Raw genomic sequence first — 24,169 nt, 5'->3', positions numbered from 1 at the left:
TCGGTTTGACAAGAAACAGAAGCTGTTCAGAAGTCTTCAGCACCTGCTTGATTTGGAGCTCCCGAGTAGAGGAATAGCTTTTAACTGTGTTTTTGTGGCACTTGATGACTAAATGTTTGTTTTACAGTGCATCTTTTTGACTAAGTACAGACCCGCAGATTCTTATAATATAGGAAAAAATAGAAAAATACAGGCCTATTTGAAGCTAGATTTCTAGGTCTTGTGTTGGTATTTCTACAGTAAAATAGTTGAAGGAGGTCTAAATTATACAGTTCCAGAGAATTGCCTACTGGGTTGTTTCTTAGACAAAAAGTCACTTTCCAAATACCTAAGGGTGAGTTATTGACAATTAGTAGTGATTTCGTCAAATCTTTAAAAAGATTTTTATAAGCTCAGATGTAGCATTTGGGGAGAGGAAAGGGAACAAAGGTGGCGTAAACGAAACCTTGCCTCTGCTTTTGGGGCCTGATAGTTTGCAAGCATTACTATTTTGATTCTCTCCCGCTGAAGATTAAGAACTGGTGTCCAAGTGTTGTTTACCATCCACACTGTGTATCACAGGCTGAATTCGGTTAAAAAAAGATAGAAAATGCTTCTCATTGCCATAAATGTTGCATCCTGTCTCCTTTTAGTAGTTCTCCCTCTTTTCACGGGACAGAGATGCATGCTCTCACTTTCTACACTATGCCCTTATCTTTATTTTCTTTCCTCTCATTTCCTGCCTTGTCTCCTGTTCTGTGTCACATTGCTGCCTTTGTTTCCTCCTACTATTGTTGTGACCAAGCCACATTTTCTACTTCTTAAATAATTTTTCTGTCTAGAGTGCCAAAGTGCCTACAGATCATTCACATGTCTCCTAGGAACTTAAGCTTCACGTTCTTTTCCCAAAGTGATCTCCTCTGTATAGTTTCCTTTCCATAGTTTGTCTCTTGCAAGATACAAGCATCTTTATATTTGAGCAGTATAATAATAAAAACTCAGAGTACCTCCCAAGCTACGTCTGGTAGAATTTTGGCAGGTGGTTTAAAAGGAGGAGGGAGGGAGATGACAGATAGCTTTTTTTTTCATCTGAATTTGTCTGTTGCTCATCTTCCAGTAGAGCTTAAATAACAAATTTTATGTCTATTTACAAGAAAAAAAAAAAAGCTTTACAGATGAGGATTAAAAGGACTAATCTTCTGCAGTTTTAATGTCTACATTTTTTCTTAGACAAAAATCAGCAGGGATAGGAGGACGCTTATAAGCTTCTCCTTTAAAAGCAGTTTTTCTGGGATTCATATGTCAGTGCATCTTCCTTGTATCAATTATTAATTGTCAAGTCATAGACAAGTAGTAATCATCACGTTTATCCCTTTTGGTGAGATACTTCACAAAGTTAGTCATTCTAGTAAGCCTGCATTAAGGCTTGCTGTCTGTTCCCCAAGTAGAGACGTTAATAGATTACCATGCATCAATTGCTGCAGATTGATGATTTGGCCTTTTGGGAACTTGTTCATCTGCTTATGTGCTCATCTCTGCTGTCTTTATTACAAGTCCTTCTCAGATAGGTCTTTGCTGTCTTCTGTGCGTTGTGGCAAATTTTGCTGTTTTTTTGTTTTGTTGGGTTTTTTTAATTCACTACTGCTATTACGAATCAGCAGGTAAAGAGATCTTTTCTCCCCACCCCCTTCCACCAGTCTGCAAAAAATGAGGAAACATGCCAGATAAAATCAACAAACAAAATTTTGCTGGGAAAGACAGAAATCTAATATACATTTTAGATTACTATTCTGAAGGCCCTAATTGAGAGCTTTAAAAAACTGAAGTCTAAAGCTGGTGAAAGAAAATGTCTCTTGCTATAAGGGAAAGAAAACAATCCAGGTACCTCCATTGTTATGCTTTATAAAGATTAACAGATGCATTTAATGTATCATTGGGAAACAGGTATAAGAAGGAAATGACTGAACGCCAAAGAAAGGGAAGTATTTTAATTTGAAGGTTTTACTGGCCAGGATGTCTGTTCTATTTATTTCACTGTGCTGATGTAGTGGACTGTTACCTTGAGAAGAGGAGCTACAGGGTGGCTGGGTGCTATAGCGGCCTTTGGAAAATGCAGGTAAATACTGAGCAAAGGTGTCTGTTCTGCAAATGGCACCATCGAGGACTGTGATGTTTGCAGTTCTTTCAAGCTTCTGCCTTTGCCTAAAGGAAGAATTAAATAGGTACGGGTTGTGAAAATAGTAGTTGTTGTATACTTTGAAACAATGTAGAAAGATTGGAATAATCTCAAACCAGTGAGCTGTGGAGGCTATCAGCCTGCCTGCTTTTTGTTGCTGTAGGGTAAAGAGGAATGTATGGTCACAGGCAGATGTTTGAGGCCTTGGGCAGGGAGATGGTTTCCTGACTTCGCCCCCATTCCTGTGCAAGCCTTTGCAGCTTCGTAGTTTCTTCACTGAAGTAGCGAACGCAGCTGCGGCAGGTCAAGTGCAGGGTTAGCAGCCTTATGCTGCTCTGTTAACTGACAGCTATGCATGAGGAAAGTAAATGTCAGCGTAGCATCTTGCAGCTGCTGTGCCCTAGAGAAACAGGTCATTGTTTGCAGAGCCGTGGGTCGCTTGCATTGCAGGCTCTTGCTACCCACAACCCCACCAGTTTGCACGGAGTATATTCATTGCACACTTTGTCCAGCCCCCCCGGAAAGCAGCTGAAGAGGCAGTGTGTCAGAGGGAGGTGAGGGGAAAACTGGAGACATTTTGGGGCCACAGTCTGAAATTTGTGAATTTCATTTTTATCTGCTGTAAGAGGGTCTTAAGACTGATAATTCAGCTTTTTATAAGCATTTGTTAGATGTCCTGTTACTAGCAGTTACTGGCAGAATAGGACCTAGTTGTAGTTTTTTGGCTTTTCACATCTGAACAAGGGGTGTAATCTGTTTCCTAATAGATGAGTTCTTGTGTTGCAGAGCTACCGTCTCTGCTTTGGTGTAAGCTGGCCTCAAAAGTTAGCCAGGTGTTGAGTAAACTGCAGATTGAATTTATTCCCTAGTAATATGATGGCAATATTCAAAGCAACTGTAAGGCATTTTAGGAGGAGGGGAAAATTTATGTACTGGTTACTGTCTGTGCCTGTAACATTTCCTCAAGCCTCCCCGTCCCCCTGCCTTCCCCCCACACATACACAATTATTACCAGTAATGTTGTCAGTTGCTTTAGTAACAGAGCATTTTTAATTAGCATTTTTGCAGTATGTATATAGTTTGGTTCTTGAGTGGTTTTGATAGAACATATCTTCTCAGTTTCTATAGTGATTTTTGCCCTCCCGTTCTCCCAGCACAAATGCATAGGCGTACTCCTCTTTGGCACGTTCCAGACTTTCCTAGATTCACAGAGGGTGATATTCGGTACTGTGTGTTGTTATCCTTTCGCTATGAAATCCTTTCACCCAATCTCCAGCAAAACTGACACAGTGATCTCTCAGCCTCTCTGTTTTTGGTTCAGGAGAGCCAAGTCTGTGATTTGTCTGGTAACCTCTGATGGTCTCTTCCAAGTACCTGTGCAGTCTGCCCTTGCCCTCATCTAAGCTTATTGCATCTACAGTGTCCTTCAACAAGGAGTTCCTGAAGTCTGCAACCCTTTGCATGAAAAGCAATCTCCTTTCCTTCTCTCAGAGGAGGAATCCTGCAATATCGACCATTAAGATTTTGCTTTCTTAGCTCTCATTAGAGAAGTTCACTTGGAGATGTCAGCTACATGAGAAAGTAATAGACACACGCAGCCTGTTACGGTTGGTACATGCATTCACCTTATTGCTTGTGGTTTGCAATGACAGTAAGAGGAGCATCTAGACATGCCACTCAAATGTGTGGCAGTCCCTGCAGAACTATTCAGCATCACATTGGTATTTGGATAACATTGTAGATAAAAATCTTTGTTACCAGTTTTTGCTGTTACATTAAGGTCAAAGAGGTTTATCAGAGCATTAGTTGATTCATGGACTTTACTGTGTGTACTTCCAGTAAAATGGTGATTTAAAAAGCCACCAGACTATCTAAAAACACGGTGTTCTAGATTACTTCACTGATGCCTCTCTGACGTGCCTGTGCACTAATGCACACAGCATGGCGAATGAACAGGGGGATTTAGATGTCTCTGTGCAGCTGCACAGCATGGTTTAGTTTTGTATCTTGGTTCTGATTATGCCTCAGAGAAATGAATGTTAATAATTATAGATTAGTCTGTGTTTAAAGATGAGGTTACTTAAGTTCCTTCCTAATGGTAGCTAGAAGGTAGTAGTTCTTATGCCCAGTATTTTGATGCATGTAACCCATGCATTATTAAAAAGACTGGTGCAGCAGTGCGGATTTTATATATTGTATATATATTGTGTGCAGTAAATACAAGTAGAAGAATATATCCCTGTAAACATACAGTTGTGCTCAAATCCTGTCAAGCTTTGGCAGGATTGCAAAGTTCATTGTCACTGAATATTTATTTTACTTATGCGTTTAAAAAGAAGTATTTCCTCTTACCAGCTTTGTCAGTCTCTTCTTTAGTCATATGAACTTAGGAAAGTATAAATGCTTTAAGAATTGTCTGGCAGGTGGTTTTGTTTTTTTTTTTTTGTTTTGTTTTTAGTGAATCAGACATAGCAATAAGAAGACAGGAAGAATGGAAGGAGCAGAACTTTTAAAAGAAGCATACGTATTTAAGGAGGCCCATAGCTGATTTAAAAAAAAAATACATGTATATATGTATGCCTTTCTATCTGTCATCTTACAAACTCCACCATTCACACTTCATTAGGATAGTGAATTTGTTCCCATATCAATGCAAAATTTATTTTATATCCTTCCCCAGAAAGACAATCTAATTACCTCATTTTAGAAAATAGATTTTTGTATACCTTATTTTGAATTATTTGTCTTTATTATCGAAGAAAAGTGTAAGGTTAGCCATCATTTTATTTTTTTCCCATTCTAGGAGTGCTTAGACAGAGGAAACATCTTCCTGTAAGCGAGAGGAATAGGTGATTTTTCCTGCTTCGTCTATGGGCAGAGAGCTGGGAGTCCTGGGGGTTCATCAGCCAGACAAAAGTTCCACTTCAGAATTCATTTCCTTTGAGCTTTCACAGCACTAATTGGAGTAGGAGCTACAGGTAAACAGTGACCTTTATTCCACACCCGGACACAAACCAGATCAGATCTACTGATCAAGAATTTATTTCACTACCTGAAGTAATTATTTTTTTCAGAAATCCTTTGAGGAAGAAAAAAGTTTATATTACAAGCTATTTTAGACTAAAATTTACTTACTTAATGTGTGAAAATCCAGCTAGAAGATCTGGAAAGTAAGGAGGAATTAAATGCTCTCAGTTATACAGATGATAAAGCATTGTGAAACTTTGCTATTTCTGACAAAAGCAAATGCCGTGTCCTCCTCTGCTTTTCTCCACCTAGCAACTTCTTCAAAAAGCATATGTAAATTAAAATGTTTTCTAGTTAATTGAATCTGAATTACAGTCAGCCCAAAGCTTCATGTATTTTGATGACAAATTCAACGTTTTCAGTGTTTCAAAGATTTGTGTGTTCACAGTGCGTAACTATTGTAGAGATTGGCAGAGGAAGAAACTGCAGTTTTGGCAGCTAGGTAAGGGGCTTTTTGTACGTAGTGAGGCATGGGGAGACAGTTTGGGTTTCAACGCAGGCAGAAAACATTCTGTCAAGATGCTTGTATGATCAACAGTGAAACAGTAAAGAATTGACAAGCAGTTACTCTGTTTCGATGCACGTAACCTAGGGGTTATCTGTTTAAAAACAAAACTGCAATTCAGCAACACTGGGGGGATCTGGATATGCACAGATAATACAAGGGGAAGTTTATTCTAGGACCTGTCTCCTTCAAAGCTCCACTGACTCTGATTTACCCATAGCCTGCATCCTTTCCCATAACTGGCTCTCACCATCGTGCTAGTCCCTCAGCTTCAGTTGTGTATGTTATCTGAGGTTCAGATTACATAAAGTGGAAGCTGGCATTATCTTTAACTTTTGGCGTTAATTGTCCATGCCTAAATGAACAAGGTACAGGTTACCTTTTAGGGAACTGAAGTACTACGCAGGATGGAGTGTGGGAGGTATGGGGTTTGTTTGTTTGTTAAGGTATTTATGCCCAAAAATATGATATAGTTCTAAAAATGTATAAATAAATGCTGACATTTTTGCAATGCATACCCTACAATCTCTGAGGAGTGTGTGTAGCAGTATATTCTGCAGTGTAATCTGGGACTTCAGGATTATAGAGAAATGAGACTTCGTCTGCAGTATGTAGAAGTTTTAATGTTCTTATTGTCACGTTAGGATCGCAGTTAAATGTGTAGCTGCAGTCCATAGAGCTCGGAATTTCAGACATTGTTTCTATTATCCTTTGAATAGAAATAGTCAAAGAATGGATCTGGAAGCCAGCAGGAATTTGACATCTGAGCAAAAAATAAAAGTGTGTCTAGCTCTCTTATTTTTATTTCTTTCTTTGTGAGCAATAGCTGGGATGGCTGTTCAGTTTTTTATCATTCCAAAACAACACAATTTCCTCATTTAATTCTTTCAATTTGTACGCAGTAGTGAAATACCATCTTTTCCCACTCCTTCGGATATTTTTACAAACAAAGTCTGTAAGTCTTTTAGTCTCACATAACTTGATGCCTTCACGTAAATAATCTGAAAACAAAAGTGTTTTGTACCTTAGTGTTTTGTCACTGAACTTTGCCATCATTATTCCAGAAATATGGTGCCCTGAGGCATAGAGTCAGAGCTAGCGTACCTTCACACATTTATCCACCATTCATTCTAATATCAGTTCTTCCTTCCCCCAAATTGTACATAGCAGTATGTGAAATATTTTTGGCACCTGTTCGATAAATGCAGTGAGCATGTCACATGAGAAATGAGAGCAAGTGTAACAAGAATTAGAAATTATTACATGGCTGGATAATCACACAAAACTAATGTTTTAATTATTTAACAATGCCAGTAGACAGGTTTTGACATGGAGAGTAATAGCAAGCCAGTGAAAGAGTCTGGATTTTTTCTGCTTGTTGCATTTTTGTATTAACTTAAAAAATGAGTATGTCTTCTACTTTGGGAACGGAGAATTAAGGGAAGGGATGGGATAGGAGCAAATCAAAATGATTTAGTGAATTTTTTCAGTTAACTCATCAATATCAGTAACCTCTTTAAAACACGTTTTCTGGAGTATCTGTTGCCAGCATCATCTTTCATCTAACCTGCAGCAAGCATGGCTGCTGGAGGGTTTTACCGACTGCCTAAAAAAGCTAAAGATGGCAGGAGGTGTTCTGCTACCTCTTCATTAGTAAGACTAGAATTTACAGTGCTGAGCTATAGAATTGTATAAACAGTGGACAGAACCCCGCTGCATCTTCTCCTGTTCTAACCAAACAGATCTGAAGTGTTTCCCCTCATGGGCTTATTTCAGAGAAATCCATAAAGCAAGCATTTGAATATGGCATTTGAATATGAACAGTTTTATAGAGCATGGCATTTTTCGAGTAGGACACCAATAAGATGTGTCTGAAGTTAGACACAAACAACATATTAAAAACTAATAAATTGACCTGTGCTCTACAGTACCTATTTGTGTGCTCTAAGCAGGGGTGCATAGCAGCTGGCTTATACCTTTTTCATTAAAGAATAAGCTTTCTTGCATTTACCACATAGTAAGAGCATGCATGAGATAGTTCTTGTTGAACATCTGATACATGATAAATTCATATCCTCCCTTATTTTGCAGTAACTTGCTTATGTTTCTCTGTTAAGAGACCTAATTCCTTTTATATACATCTATAGGCAGAAGATGAGAAATGCTCTTTTTGCAGAGATCGGAAATGGTTGTTTATTTGAGAATAACTTTTGTGCTGTATCTGTGCAGTCATAAAGAAAGCTGTCTGTTCTGGCCAGTCTAGATGACTACAGGTACGTGCTGCAGTCACTCACAGGCAAGGAAGGTGATGACAGCTGTCCAGTGTATTCCTGGATGCACTAAGAGACTTTTAGTTGGCTGTATTGCATGTATACTTAGGGCTTATCTGGATTCATGTTGGACTTGAACTAATCATTCCTCCTGGAGTGCTCAGACACACCCAGCTGGCTTGGCAGCACTAACTCTGCAGTGAAATGTTTCTGCATCTCTCAGTGCATTCAAGGTTATCTAAGTTATCTCCCCAGTAGCTTGGGGACTGAAGACTTAGCGGTAGGTCTGTATTATGCACATAAATGCTACACCTCACAGTCCTTCAATCAACATGTTACTCCTGTTTTAATGATGAAGAAGCTGAGGTGTTATGATCACTGTTTTCAAAGATTGTACAACAGTTTTCAACGAATCACTGCCAGGAATAAAAAACAAGGGTACTGCAACTACTAGACCTGTATTTTTTTTCTTCTTCCTCTATACAGTCTGTATGTGTCTGGATATGTAGATGCATGACAGGCAAAGTATTGTTTCCAGAAAAATGTGTGTTTTGCCCCTCTAAAGAGGAGTAGTACTTGACATTCTGTGGTAGATGATGAGGTTCTTAGTGATCAAATCTCCTTAGCTTTGATTTTTTTGGACAAGTTCAGAGAAGCATTTGGTTGGCGTTTTTCTCTTTCTGAAAGTTGGTAGAGATTCAAAAATAGTGCATGGGCTGACAAGAGTGAGATCAGTGTTTATGATAAAGAATTTCTTGACCTGTGCTCACCCTGTGAGTTATCCACCTTAATACTGGCTGCATGGGCCTGTCTGTCTGAACGTCAAGGCCCTGGGCTGCCGTTTTGGGAGGTAAGGAGTTAGATGGGGATGGAAAGGCTGGAGCTTGTATTCTTTCTGCTCTATTGCCTGTTGCTATCTTCATGGATCTGACACTCTGTTTATCTGACAGTGCACTCAGTACTGCTTCGCCAGGGAAAATTGCACAAAACAAGCCCAGTGCATCAGCAGTTTCATTGTGTATTGAGCTGAGCCTCCCTTCACATGGTCACATCCCCTTTTTAATCTGGGATTCCATGTCCCTTTCCCAGTCCAGCCTGTTTCTGTGGTGTCTATTGCTGGTCTCCCTGAGCTTCTGTTTCTGTGATTTGAGTGTTTTTTGTGTGGCAGAGTGTTAAGACCTACAGGACTTTTGGAAGTGGCGTTGTTTGGGGTTTAGGCAATACACTTGATTTAGGGTTAGTGGTTCGTGACAGACTGAGGTGATGGCTGCGTTCAAGTTGGATTTCCTCCCAGAGATGATGGTGGACCACTGCTCCTTGAATGTTAGCCCTGTGTATGTATTTTCTGTCTTCATGTCTAACTTTATAATTACGTTGATAGCTGGAATTGCTGTCTGTGAAGCCTTTACTGTCGGATGAATTTCCTTTGAGAGGGAAGAGAAAGGAGTAGGAGAGCTTGCAGTGTGCTTACTTGAAGAAATCTAAGTGGGTGTTGATAGCTGATGTTGGTTTCTGGACAGGACAGAAAAAATTACTGTTCTGTCAGTTAATTTTGGGGAGGAGGGGTATGGAGGATAAAGCTGTTTGTCAGTACTGTTTACAGTGTGCTGCAGGTGCTAGTGCCATGAAATCGGTGGTTGAAATCCATTGTTGGCAGAATAGTTCCAGTTCTTCCCTGTTGATGGCTTTTAATCCAGAATAAAAACATTATTATCTGGAATAAAAGATTCGTTGAAATACTGCTGGGGTCATGTTAAAAGTCAGTCGGTTAACAGGAGCCACGCTATACTCTCAAAGCTACTCATGGGAGAGAAAGCTGTACTGTAAATTACTGCTGGAGGAGGGTAAGCGATTTCCAGTTGCTCATGATCAGAATGAAAAAGCACATTGTTCACCCCTTTGTAAAAGGTATGGTTTGCTTTGATGCTTGGGGTGTTGCTGGCCCTTTCTGAGGGGGAAGGTCAGGAGGAGTGAGTGACTGATGGTGGCTCCCTTCCTTTCTAGTAAGAAGCCTTGTGCTTTCTGAGGTCTGTTTGTAGGGTTTTAGGATTATGAGTTCTTTCTGGCACCAGTATTTCCTCAGGCCCTGAACAGCAGCATGTTGGGGGGGGGAGGAGGAGAACAGACATTCTGCATATACAAGTAAGCGGAATTTTGACAGAAGTTGACAGAAATTAATGATTTTTAAATTGGTTTGGGGAATTCCTAATACCAGGGCAGAATATGATTGCAGGTGGGCGATGGGAGGAGCACTGTTTCCCATAATCTGCAGTTAATAAGCCAAACAGCAAAGGGAGAGAGAACTGACTAGTCTGGAAGAAGGCTGCTTGTATCCTTAACAAAGAGTTTAGGGAGGGGGGCAGATCATTCCATAGTTACTGTTCCCCTCCCATGTCCTTTCTAGATTATACAGAGATTGTCAGCAGTTTCATCGAACCAATCACTGTAGCTGCAGTAGGATGTCTTTTCAGACAGTCTCCCACAAAGGCTGGTCCTGTGGAGTATCAGGCTTTGGCTACTGATAACAAGACCTCACATTGCACTTGGCAGACAACAAGGATTCGATACAGACAGCAGTGTATGGCTGACAGCTTGTTACATAGAGTATAACATAGCCAGTTTTGTTAAGAGGCTGTAAATTGTTATGTTGCTCAGTGTAGTGCCTTGAAGCCTATTGAAGATCTCCATGCTCAAAACTTTGTTGTTGTACTTTTAAGAAATAACTCTTCTTCTCTGTTAGCACTCTACTATTACTCAGCCTGATTCACTCTATTACTAAATAGATTGTCCAAGCCCAACCTGTTCAGGTTCTGCCATAACCTGAGCCTGTTTTTCACAAAGTATTGTACTGTAAACCCTTCATGGGACTTCTCATCTCCTCAGTTGTGTTCTGATATTCGTTTCTGTTTCTGTTTCAAGATGAATCTTCACCCGGGGGACCAGTTGCAGATAGTCACATTTAAACAGAAAATAATTTTTATTCTCTCATTTTTCACTGTATTAATACTGCTTATTAATTACTTCAGTAGTCTGCAAGTAGACTGAGTTTAGGCTTCTTTCTGTTCTGGTTTCTTCATCTGTAAAATTTCACAGGGTTCAGCTCATGGTATTTTTCAGTCATGTCAACAGATTTATGTCCAGAATCCTAAATGTTGACTACATTCTAAGAGCAAACATTAGGAGAGGTTTAGCTGTGTAGAGAGCATTTGGTTTCCAAGCACACAACTGATGAATGTAAACGATGTTTCTGAATATTTTCTAATGTGTGAGACTGTGAAGGTGCAAAAGTCTCTTTATATATAAATGTGTGTGTGTGCGTACTTATATGTATATATACACATGCGTGTGCACATATACATATATATAAATGAATATATATATAAAAAATAATCTCACTGTAAACATGCTTGTAGCTGCAGTAGCATGTAGAATCTGTGGAAAGATAATGTAACAGAAATTCCTTGGTTTTTTTTCCATAGCTCAAAGAAAATGAATGGCACACTGGATCACCCAGACCAACCGGATCTAGATGCTATCAAAATGTTTGTGGGTCAGGTCCCACGCAGCTGGTGTGAGAAGGATCTAAGAGAACTCTTTGAACAGTATGGTGCTGTCTATGAAATCAATGTCTTGCGGGACAGGAGTCAAAACCCTCCTCAAAGCAAAGGTGAGAATTTCTTATGTGAGGCTTGAGGTCTCGGCTGCTTTCACACAATTACATTCTTCCTTGTTTGCTTATTCACCCATCCCTTTCTCTTGGAGCTCTGTGCGCCGAAGTGTGCATGCAAGCTCAGGCTTTGTATTCTTTAACTGTTTGTGTCTAAATATAGTTGTCCTTGGACTGTGACCCAATTATTAAACTGAGCTGAGGAAAACCAGACTTTTGGGGAGTCCAGAAGTAATGGCAGTGCTCGAAGAGCGTAGGTTATAAATGCAAAGAGGAACATCTTATGAGCATTGTTTTGATTTAGAGCATCATTGTGATGCCGTGGCATGCTACAGTGTTACTGAAATGTCATGTTTTAGATAAGATATAAAAAGGTCTTAAACATTTCTGTCCATGAAATATTTTAAGAGGATGCTAATCCAATAACCTGACTAAATTCTATACCTGGTTTTGCAGTTCAGTAATATGCAGTATTTTATTTCCTGTGAAACTAGGTTAGCTTGGGTACTACCAAATAATTGTTGGGTTTAACTGTGGAAACTGATACTTTGCAGAGGCAGTGAGTTCCCTTAAAATGACAGATGAAAGAACTTTGTCAAAAAGTGGCTGAATGCATCTGGGGAAAGATTTATGTACTCTTACTCTTTTAGTTCATATATTATAACAATATTTTCCTCAGGTATTTATAATGTGACTCGTGAGAAGTGAGATTTATTGTGAGATGTTCTCTGAGTTTACAGCTGATTAGCACATCCATTTTACTTTTATTATTGTTAGAAAGTGTTTTCTTTTTTCTTTTTTCCTTTCCTTTTTTTTTTCTTCCCCTTTAAGGTAAAATGTGAGTATGAGGAAAAGCTTGACTGATACGGATTAATCATTAGTTATTAGGGAATAATTGCTACTGTCAAAATATGCCATTGTCTTAGCCTTTGAAGCTAAAATAAACAGCAAACAAGGAGCAGTGAGATTTTGAAGCTCATGCTTAGGCTCTAGAGTATATACTGGTTTAAAATTAGTAAAGCAGATTACATTAACCTGTACTTCAGCCTGCACTCTTGACTAACACGTTCCTGTCCAAGTCCCTAAGATTTATTGAATGGATGAGTAAAGAGAGTTTAACCAAGGGAACAGGAATGGAAATGGTGATGGATGGGGTCTTAGTTATGAATACTGTTATGTATACTGTCCAGCTTCTGTAAAGAGAGAGGGAGGAAGGAATAGAGATTTGAGAGAACATGCCCTCTGCTGACTTCCAGTTCTGCACTGGCACGTAGACTTGAGAAAGGGGTGGAGACCAGAAGAAAACAAGTCTTTTCTTCAGCTTGTGTGCAGCAACAAAGAGTTCAAGGTTGGGGCCTGCTTGTGTACATCATAACTGTATTAACTGCACCTGCTTTTGGAGACAAATGGTTTATAATGAACCAAGAATTTTCAGTCTGGTGCCATCCTTATTTTCAAAATAAGTCATCTGAGAATTGCTGGAGTGCAACCACTTTGCATATCAAAGACCATCCAGAGGAGACCAGATGCTGTTTCCAGGATTCAGGCCAAAGGCTACATGTTACTGACTGAAAGTAGGAAAAAATTAAAGCTGACCAGTATCTACTGTTTGTCGTTACTGGCTGGGCAATTTAAGAGTCTGTATGAAAAAAGTGTTTCATTTTCAAGTTACTAAGAGATAACATATTAATTGGCAAGATATTTAGGCAAGGGGTTTGAACCATCACACAGGGCAGCAAAATACTGTTCTTATTTATAGAAGAGATGAGGCCTTTAGCCAAGAATTGTTTGGCAGATACATCATTAAAACATACAGTTATTTAGATACATTTGTGGTGGTGGGTCAGGTCGAAATAAATCCCATTTTATTACTTATCTTACCAGGAATCTTTTTGTAAACAGTCACAATCAGTAATACCTACCTATTTACCTGTCTACCCTCTCTTGCCTGTTGGGTATTTTGCATGAGAAGGGTAGAAGTGGGACTTGTAATTTCTGTACAATACAGCCAGCAAGATACATAGTGTTCTTTCTTGGCATTTTGTTTCAATTGCAGGGTGCTGTTTTGTTACATTTTATACCCGTAAAGCTGCACTAGAAGCACAGAATGCTCTTCACAATATGAAGATCCTCCCAGGGGTAAGAGAAAAGGCATGTTTTTCTTCGCAACTCTGTCTTGTCTTTCTGAGCTCTGACACCACTGATGTACAAACATATGTTATCTTGCCCTCTGAAGCTATGTTTTAAGAGAACAGTCTGAAAGAGCAGGGTTATGAGATTTATATGATAACAAATCTTAGAAGAATTTTGGAGTGTTTGGGGGAATAATATGGTAATTAAATGGGTGGTGTAGCTCCTCTAATAATAGTTTCTGGGCAGGATAGATGGCATATCATTAGGAAGTACACAAGAAAAGCTCTCTTTCTTCTTCCAGAAATTTATGTATTGTCACATATGCCATTCTCCAGAGGCAATTTAGGCTATCATCTCTTGCTTCCACTACTCTTGTGGGATGTATTTCATCTAGTATAAAGTGAATGCACTTAGGATTAAATGCTCTTTTTGCATTTCAGATGCACCATCCTATCCAGATGAAACCAGCTGACAGTGAAAAGAATAATGGTAAGCTTTACTAAAGTCTGAGTTTTGTGGCATCCTTAATGCTAGTAGGGAAACTTCAGGATTTTCCTTTTGTTGAATAGTTTCCAATAGAAGTTTTCATGAATTGCATACTTGATTTTGGGGGGGGGTGTCCTTTTAGTATAATAGGTAGTGTAAGTGATGCCTCTAAAATTCTGAGTCTGCATCTCCTGTTGCTTGTGATTCCAGTTGGGAAAACATCCAGTGAGTTCTTGTTTGTACTGAGATGGTTTAAATCTAGATTTTTTCTTTTTTCTTTGAAGTGCTTTGCCAGTTTGAAGCAAGGCCTGTTGCAGCTTCAGTGGGACTCAAAACATCATCTTTTAATATACAAAGGAGAAACAGAATTCAAAACATTCTTGTAGAGAAAAGACCGTGAATATACTTATGTATATTGGCCAGTCCAGGTGGATTAAGATGTTTAGCACCTACCATTGTGTAAATGTTGATTTATCTATGTATTTCCATGATGAGTTTTTCATGTATATATATATATATATGTGTGTGTATGTTTATATATGTGTATATATGTATGTATGTGTATAAAATATGCGCGCGCACACACACGAAAGTGTATGTTGCTGGCTACAACCTTGTGATTTAATAGCCGGTTAAAGTCTTGTCAACTGAAATAGTTTGGAGTTTTGGTCTTCAACGTCATAGGCAACTCAGCGAATAAGTCTTCCCCCTCTCCATGGCGCAGAAGACTCTCTCCCTTGAAGCTTCAAATTGTGTGACATCCTTCATCACATTATAATTTATATTGTGGTGAATATCGTATTTGCAAACTGTTCTATGTTCCAAAATATTATTCTGGATACTTTGCTTCATCCCTTAAAAGTAGGTGTTTCAGATGGTGATTGGCACCAAGTAAAATGAGAGGTATAAAGTTCTGCTCTGGCTTTGAATTTATCCCACTCCCTCTAATTGACTACTAACTGACAATAGTAACGACTAGCTGACAAGCTAGGAGAAATGTTTGTGTCTGGACCGTTTATTTTAAAGTAGTCCACACACTGAAAGGTGTTCTTCTGCACTTAAGAGATAAGATATGGTAGCACAAGCAGTCCATCGTTCTCATTTGAGGTGTCATTTTCATGCTCTTACTACAGATTAGAATGGATGAATATGAAGCGGAACTAAAACAGTCGCTGTTGCTTCCACTGTTGAGACAGGATCATGAGGAAATAGGCAGAACTAAATTTAAGTGATTGCCACGATGAAGAGGGTAATCTAAAGGGCTAGACAGAAGCCTTCTGCAGGTAACTTGCTTGTTTAGATATAGGATAGGCATGGTGGCAGTCTAAAGATAGAAGAGACAGAGGAGGAAAAAGGATGAAAGTAGTCCAATAAAATACATACAACTCTTGTCTCACTCACTAGGAGGAATGGACCGTAGGAGATAAGGGGAAGTGCTGCATCTCTCTGATGCAGTTTTTTCTCTTCTCATACACTTGCAGTTCACAGGCTTGCAAGGAAGAAAGATTCATCTAAATATAAGCATAAAACAACTATAGGCATCCTGCAGGTTTATTGAAGTACCTCATATATGTTCTCTTAAATGAAAAAGATTTAACTACTGGGAATCTGGTTTTGGCAAGCCCCTACTCTAAATACAAGGGAAACAATCCTACAATTGTCAAAGAAGACGGTTTGACAAAATGAGATCTAATATGTCTTCATCAGTCTTTCCCCCACACACACACTAACAGTGCTATTTCGTGGCAGCTTTACCTTACTGAAAGTTTATTGCTTTTTTTTTTTTTCAACCCATTATTTCAGCTACTGGAAAAAACAAGGTAAAGCTGAAAAGGGCCTACAAAAACAAGGAAAACTATGATCTGAGTTCTGACTTGATGCAAGTGCTTCTTTGCTAGTAATACTTTTATCTTTTGGCTTCTTTGCTAGTAATACTCTTATCTTTTGATTTCTTAGCAGTAGAAGATAGGAAGTTGTTTATTGGAATGATATCCAAGAAGTGCAATGAAAATGATATCCGAGTGATGTTCTCCTCCTTTGGGCAGATTGAAGAATGCAGAATATTACGGGGCCCAGATGGTCTGAGCCGAGGTAGGCATGAAGCTTTTCTGACAGTTCAAAAATCTCCTCCGGATGCTGCCTTTGCAGCCCAAGGTGGCGTTTCAGCTGTTTCTTTGATTTTCCCCCCCTTCCCTTCCCCCCCCCCCCCCCCGGTAAGCATTTTCATTTCTTTATTCATCCCAATAATTGGGGATATAGTGAGTGACTTGGTTCCTTTTTTTTTTTTCTTTTTTTCTTTCCCCAGGTTGTGCATTTGTGACTTTTACAACAAGAGCCATGGCACAAACAGCAATCAAAGCAATGCACCAAGCACAAACCATGGAGGTAAAAGAAGTTAGTGAATGGGAGGAAAAGATGTAATGGGTCAGGCAGTCACTATGGAGTTTGGGAAACAAGGGAGCAGAGAGAAGGATAAATGCAACGTGAATCTCTCCACAAGTACTGCTCCTGAACCTGTTGTGTTTTCTCTGCTCCTATTTTTAGAGCTCAAGATATAAACTTGGTCTGCAGAGAAAATACCAAAATACAAATAAGCATTAAAAGTAAAAGAAGTTTTGAACCTTTAAAGAAATTAGTGTTGTTTGAATAGATGAGAAGGTAATATATATTATTTGGATATAAGAAAGGGAAAAAAAAATGCTTCCAGTGATCGGGTCTTAATGCAGCATTTCTGTGACTGCCGGAGGGATAACAAGTCTATAACTGTGTGAATTACTATTTGCAGGGTTGCTCTTCTCCTATTGTGGTAAAATTTGCAGACACGCAAAAGGACAAAGAGCAGAAACGAATTGCTCAGCAACTCCAGCAACAAATGCAACAGATCAGTGCTGCCTCTGTATGGGGAAACCTGGCTGGTCTGAACACACTTGGACCCCAATACTTAGCAGTGAGTTTCTGACTTTCTTTTCATCTCTTTAGGGATTATGGTGCCTGATTGTCATACAGTGTTTAATGTGTTCGTCTTCAGAAGACTTCTGATACATAGGTGCAGGGTTCTTAATCCCCGTTTTGTGGTTGGGGAGGCTGAATCACAAAGAAATGAAGTTATGTACTAACTGTTATTCAGGATATGCCTGACAGTGAAGTTTTTAACCCCAGTCCCTGAAGTCCTATGCACTGAAACATTTTTTTCCCTGCCTTTTGTAGAATGACTTTGGGCTGGGAAGATTTTCCTCATATGTTGTGGCCTCCATATTTATTCAGTAATTCTTAAATGCCCTTTCATGTCTATCTGATGGCATAGTTTTTGTATTCCTCTTCCACTATTTCTTCTCCAGCATTTATTTTTCTCATCCTCTTCCAGTGAGACCTAGAATAGTATTTGGTGCAGTATAAATAGAAAAGGAGGTCAGGCGCAAGCGCCAAGCAGCTAGCTCACAATGCACAGTAAACAAACAGGAAATACAGAGAAATTACGCTATAGCAAAAATGACATGACAGAGGGTAGTCCACTGTTTGTCGTTGCTTTCAGTTGATTTTGCTGGGTCTCTAAAGGGGGGATTTTTCATAAACTTGTCTCCAGTTCACATGGATTGCCAGACTGACTATGAGAACTGTTTTCATGTGACATCAAGATTTAGGGAACAGAAAAGGAAAATTTGACCTTGTTCTTAATATGATGTGCTGCTGGAATGGGGGCGTTGCCTCTTTCATTGGAATTTCTTTATAACAACACCTAGTTAATGGAGAAAGGAATAGGAAATCCCTCTGAATAGCCTCTCAGCTGAGGTTTATTATTTCCCTCATGTGGTTGCTATGCTCTTGTGCTTAAGAAATGTGGAGGGAATCCCCTCGCACAGTGGCTCTTTGGTTTTGGTATGGCATCTGGCAGTTTTCCTATGCTAGCAACATCAGCTGTAAAGTCTGGCTTGAGGTAGTGTATCCTTAGTGATGGCACTCCGGGCTGAGGTGCTTTGAAGAGGAGTTCTTGCTCACTGCTGAGTCTAGTGTTTTTTGTCTTGGTGCATTAGACACTAACTTCCCTTAGGCTAGTACACTGATCATGCTGAGTGGGGAAAGCATTCCACGCGCTGTTGCTTTGGCTGTTGTGTGGTGCATGGGCAATGTGGATTATCACTATGGTGGTGCTCTGGCTGCAGTGTGTAAGGGGAATGCTCTTTATCCTTTGCTACAATATGGTGCATGGGCAGTGGGAATTCCCTTTGTGACGGCGCTCTGGCTGTGGTGTGATGCAGTTTCTCCCAGAAGCGGAGCCAGCCCTCACTCTCACTCTTGTTTTGTTTTTTGGTGTAATGTCTAGCTTTATTTGCAGCTCCTTCAGCAGACAGCAGCTGCTTCATCTGGGAACCTGAACACACTGAGCAGCCTCCACCCTATGGGAGGTGAGTTTTTTCCACCAGAAGACAGATTCAGTGCCAAAGTCAAGAGGAGGGTAGAGAAAGTAGTCAAAATGCTGAGACATTAACCTCATTTGTAATAAGTAGTCCTGATTTATCTACTCTTGTGGAATGACACAATCCTCTGCTGCAAGTGTGAATGTTTCTTCTTAATCTTAGTTAATCATTATCCCCAAGGTAAGTTGCCGTATGCTGTTAATCTCCCATACCTCTGGTATATAAAATTATCTTTCCTTATGGTACAGAGACAGAGATCTATATTTTCATTCAAACAGATACAGATTTGAAACATTGTTTTGAAATAAACACTCTACTACATATGTTTCAGTGATGATGGCTTCTTTAGGTGTCCTGTTTTAAATTCTTTCTTCTTAAATGCCTGAAAGCTGGAAATGCAGTGTTTCAAGGAGAGTGAATTAGTCCTTCGTTCATGTTCTTTATTTCCTGCATTTGAGTTACATGGTTGATTACAATATTGCTATGATGGAGGGACGTGTTAGCTTAACTGATTGACAATGTGAACCAAATTTCTTGTTATAGACTGCTAGTCAGAATATTCACCAAGTGTAGCAGATGAAAATATTGTAAGTGAAGACATCTGAAGTAGCTTTAACTTAGGGATGTGGAGACAACAAAAAAGTTTCTGAACTGTGTCTGCAAATTGATCATCCCTTCTGTCTGTAAAACCCGTGTTAGTAGCCCCATTCACCACTTTCTGTAGGCTTTTCTGTGGATAGAAAAACTATAATTATGGTTTTAATGCTGAATATTTTAAGCTTTTAAAAATGCCTCCTAGAGATATATGATAGTTCAAAATATTACATGCCATGTCTGCAAGGAGGTTAATTTAAACCTGCTATGAAGGTAATATCTCTTGTGTGTCTGACTTGTGTTTGTACACCCATCAGTAACAATTAAAAGCTTTTAAGTGTGTTGTTATAAGAATTTTTATTTACACTTGAGGTTGAGTCTAACCGTGGTCTCTTATTTAGGGTTTTTCTTTTTTTCTTCTTCATGTTGGACCTCTTCAGAGTTCTTAGACCTAAGTCTCTTGCCAGAAGCAAAATATTTTTTGTCAGTTTCACTAATATCCCATTTTCTGTATGTCTGGTGTCTGGTGATCTATATAGATTTTGTTATGAACATGATGCTGTTTTTTTCCCCTTGCTTCAATTTTAAAGCAAGTTGTAATAAAGGAGAAAAACAATATAGTGGTTTATTTTTATATGTTTTTATATGTTTATTTTTACTACAATAAGGATGTTGGAGCCTATCTAGTTGAGGTTGCATATGACGTTTTCTGAGTTATTCTGTCTTCACTGTTTAAAGAATACCTTAAAAATTGAGAACCCTGATGTGTTTATATAGCAAATTGAAATGGTAGTCTTTCATGGTGCTTTGAAATAATTATTCAAAGTCTAATTATTCACAGAAAAGTTATAGCTTCAAAGTCCCATTAGTATCTCAGCTGATCTCCTTTCTTTTGAAATTCATAGAAAGAAAAATAAGTAGGAAATTAGAGCCCACTCTGTATCAGACTTAACAGACAAAATTTAATCTTGACCCTGTTTGAAAGCAGATGGGAAAACAATGTGATGAAAAGAGGACAGGTGCAGTGTACACATGCCAAACTGCATCAGAAAGGAAACAAGCTGCTCTATCCTTCATTAGCTCTAATACTTGAAGACTTCTAACCCTCTATAGCACAATAAAAACAACAAACCTTTTTGGTTTTAACTTCATGCTGTTCTTTGTGTTACAATAGCACCTTGAGAATCTAAATAGCTGTGAGACTCTTGTTTCAGGCACTAAGTGTGGATAAAGAAATAGATCCTGCCACAACAAGAAAATAATTTTAAAAGATAATGAATGAAGTATGCTAAAGGTAGTAGAAGTTATTAAGAAAATAGATAGTTTATATTGCATTGGATTGTTGTCCATTTACGTTTTCCTGTTGTCTGTTTACCTACTTAAATTACAAACTGAGATTTGCATGACTTGAGATGTATGCTTTGTTACCAAGTACTTACTGAGCATCCGAAAGATGAGGTGCCACATCTACCTAGGACATTTGGTTGTTGTTACTTTAATGGCGATAAACTTAATTTTGGATTTAATTTTATAGGAAAAAAATACTAGGGATTGACTGAAGTTAGATGGGAAGAGGAGGAACTGTTAGAATAAATAAAGTTAGAGACACAAGATGGAAGTAAGGAAAAGGGAAGAGAGGCAGAATAGGAAGAATGGAGTTAGCCTACTGAAGGATGGATAAAATACAAGAGTCTTGAGAAGGAGATCAGTATCAGTGACAATCCAGTAGCCGGGGAAGAGGGCGAACTACTTTGTCAGTACCGACTGAATGGTTTATTTGAAAATTGTGACTCAAAATGAAGGTGAGACAGAAGAGTAAATTGTCCTCTAAAAGTTCATCAACACTGGGACATCTTCCCCCTGCGGTATTCCTGGCTACTTACCCACAATATGCCTGATGTTTCCCAGTTTGCTTACAACTTATGTTTGGCCAGCTGACTGTCCTATGCATGCGTTCATTGATCTTGTGGCCAGGAATTGCAACTTAAAATTCTCCCACAATTGACTGCTGCTGCTTCTTCGCTGCCAAGGAGACCAAAAAGTGTGCTGATATTCAGGTGCTGGCAGCGTAAAGGTGTGACTTTGTGGCCAGCGTGTTCCGTAGGCCTTTTCCAAAGAATTCTGCAGTTGTTGCTGTTCCCATACAAAGAGAATAGAGGGATGTGAGCCAAGGGGGGAGGTCATTGGCCTGGTGTCTAGACAAGTGCTCTGATGTGCAGGTGAGCTATCAAACCCTGACTTAACTCTTAGTTACAAGTGCTATGCTCTCTTGAGAGGGAAGAATACTGCTTGGGAATTTCTTTTCTCTGGAGTCTACATCTGGGATCATGACCGTTTGGCCTTTTGGGGAAATTCACCCATCTGGGCAAAGAGACACTGCTCTTTTAGTTGTATGAAGGGATTACAATGTGGAAAAGGTCAGGAGCTAGCATTGAAGTCTGTTTTTAAGTTTGTCTCTGTCATGGCTGCTGATCTCATGATGTGCTGAGGCTGCTGGATCTGATAAGCGTTCTTACTATTACAGCAGAAACTGTGCATTCTTCGATGTGTTGCAGGACTGAATGCGATGCAGTTACAGAACCTGGCTGCGTTAGCAGCTGCAGCCAGCGCAGCTCAGAATACGCCGAGTGGCACCGCTGCACTCACTTCCTCCAGCAGTCCCCTGAGTGTGCTCACCAGCTCAGGTAAGAGACTGCCTGTGCCGTAGCGTGTTATGGCTTTCGTTGCCTTGGGAGTCATTCCAGGATAGATGTGACCTGTTTTTTCTATCTTCTGTTGTCACATCTGTATTGGTTCTTTAATGGATGACTAGTAGGTTCACTGGTATTTGTTTAGGGTAGGTGTCTTTGTACCATCAATTTTTTTCCTTTTTTTTTTTTCTTTTTTTTTTTTTACCTGTTGTGTTCCTCTCTCCAAATGGTCAGGTTAATTTTGAGTAAAAACAGGTTTTGAGGCTGTCATGAAACAGAAAGATAGGTGGCCTCTTTCCAGTCATGCTATCACAATCTCATTACATATTCAGTTTATCTGTAATTTTAGGCATATACTGTGGCATATGTAGTCTGTCCCTCTAGGTGTGGAGGTAGAAGATGCCTTAAGCATGAAGGAATACATTCTGTGCCCTGGAAAAGTCTACTTCATATTCCTTTGACATTAGTGGAGAGAAGGCTATTACAACTACCTCACAGAAGCAGAGTACGCAGACCTCTACCGCATTTGACTGGGAAGAGGTTGTTTGGAACTGCTTGTATCTCGTGCACATCAAAAATCAGTATCTTGCTCTTCCTGTTTCTTTTTTGGTTTGTTCGTTTGGATGGAGTGGGAGGGTTTAGTTTGGGGAGATTTCTCTGTCCTTCCTCAGGCCATGGTTATTCAGAGAGACTAGGATTTATGAACAAGGTCCACTTGATAACTTATTGTTAAACACAATCATTAAATGCAACAAATAGGGAAAAAAAATTAAACTGTGCTTATATCGGTCCTGCTCAACTTTTGTCACAAACATGAGTCAGTATCCTACTCGCATCTCTTCTTTTGAGTTATTTCTAAATTTTGGCATGAGAAGGGAGGCCCTGTATCTTCAAGGTGCAAATTTCTAGGCCACTGAAGAGTGGCATGTGTTTGTTTTTCATAAAAAGCCAAATTGCTTGTTGAGTTTTGAAATACAGCCTACAGAGTTGACATCCTTACCTGTGGTTATGAGAGACCAAAAAGGAAGGGGGGAAAAAACGTGTTTTGAACTGCCACGGGTAGCTTTCTGCATTGTGTCAGAGGACCACAGAACCAGGATAAGAGAGAGAGATTATAAAGAAAAGCTGTTTAGAAACCCTTATGTCACAAGATCAGGAATTAAGCCATGAGTGTTTTGCCCAGCTTTCTACTGGAGAAATCCCTGAGAGAGACTTGAGCTCAATGAGTCTTCTGTTGTTAGATGGGGTTTTCTCCATAAAAAAAAACTTTATGGTCTGTGATCCTTAAAGATAAAAATCTCAAAATTTGTCTTGACTGTCAGCTACGGTAGCCTATCATATAATTAAAAATTCTAAAGGGTTGAGGCTATATGAGAGTTATATTTACAACCTGCTGCTGCTTTCTCTTAGAGAAAGCATGAAAGTGAATATAATTGAGAATTCCCCCCGTATTTCCTCAAGTAGTAGCAGAGCTGGAATGGTCAGGTTACTTTTGCTATGACTGGCGTTTGGAACCAAGACTTCCTTGTTGGGTCCATCATCTACCGTCTGGAGCAAGTTTAGTTTCCTGTCTGTTGAGGTGGAGAAAGGGACTGGCAGGTTGTGGAGTTCAGATGCCCCACACGTGCTGTAGAAGGCAGAGCCAGACTCCTCAGAAGTGCACAGCAAAGGACAAGAGGCAACAGACATGAGTTGCAACAGTGAAAATTCTGACTGGGTATAAAGGAAAAAAATTAATGATGAGTCGTGAACACAGGAACCGGGTGCCCAGAGAGGCTGTGGAATCTGCCTCCTTGTAGACAGATGGAGATTCAGCTGGACAAGGCCCTGAACAGCCACATGTAACTTTGAAGTTAGCCCTGCTTTGAGCAGACAGTTGGACTAGATGATCCTCAGAAATTATGCTATGATTTTATGATTCTTTGGGATTCGTTGGCCTCTGTGAATTTTTCCCTCTGTGAATGTCCCACAGCAGCTTGCAGGTTTTCTTTCCAGACTCGTCTCAGGACTCTATTACCCTTTTGATCACATTGGCCAGCAGGGGACTAGATGGTGGGGAACAGTGGTCCATTTTCAAGCACCATGTGTTCTGAATCTAAACAAATTTATGATGGCCTGTCCTGTCAGTAAATGATTACATGTCAGTGATCAAATAATCATGATGGGTCATTTGCATGAATATCCTAGAGAGTTGTATCAGTTAGTTTACCCTTCACAGGCCTTATTT

General features: G+C 39.5%; 1 protein-coding gene across 19 annotated transcripts in view; it reads left to right on the top strand.

The window, feature by feature from the left end:
• CELF1 (CUGBP Elav-like family member 1) overlaps positions 1-24,169 on the top strand; it is a 64,766-nt gene that overhangs the window by 22,379 nt on the left and 18,218 nt on the right. For 7 of the 19 annotated variants that reach the window (XM_064512726.1, XM_064512722.1, XM_064512715.1 and 4 more), the window contains 8 exons: positions 11,437-11,624; positions 13,681-13,763; positions 14,198-14,246; positions 16,200-16,334; positions 16,549-16,628; positions 17,029-17,190; positions 18,565-18,646; positions 21,808-21,936. In XM_064512726.1, coding sequence (XP_064368796.1) covers positions 11,447-11,624; positions 13,681-13,763; positions 14,198-14,246; positions 16,200-16,334; positions 16,549-16,628; positions 17,029-17,190; positions 18,565-18,646; positions 21,808-21,936 — 898 coding nt within the window. In that variant the 5' untranslated portion in view covers positions 11,437-11,446. Of the gene's footprint in view, positions 1-4,958; positions 5,134-11,436; positions 11,625-13,680; positions 13,764-14,197; positions 14,247-16,199; positions 16,335-16,548; positions 16,629-17,028; positions 17,191-18,564; positions 18,647-21,807; positions 21,937-24,169 lie in introns of all 19 variants that reach the window. The other 12 variants (XM_064512724.1, XM_064512723.1, XM_064512719.1 and 9 more) reach the window with 4 other exon arrangements.

Source organism: Dromaius novaehollandiae, chromosome 5, assembly GCF_036370855.1.
Source record: "Dromaius novaehollandiae isolate bDroNov1 chromosome 5, bDroNov1.hap1, whole genome shotgun sequence".
In the NCBI taxonomy this organism is placed as follows: domain Eukaryota; kingdom Metazoa; phylum Chordata; class Aves; order Casuariiformes; family Dromaiidae; genus Dromaius; species Dromaius novaehollandiae.
This window is presented reverse-complemented; position numbering and strand designations above follow the sequence as displayed.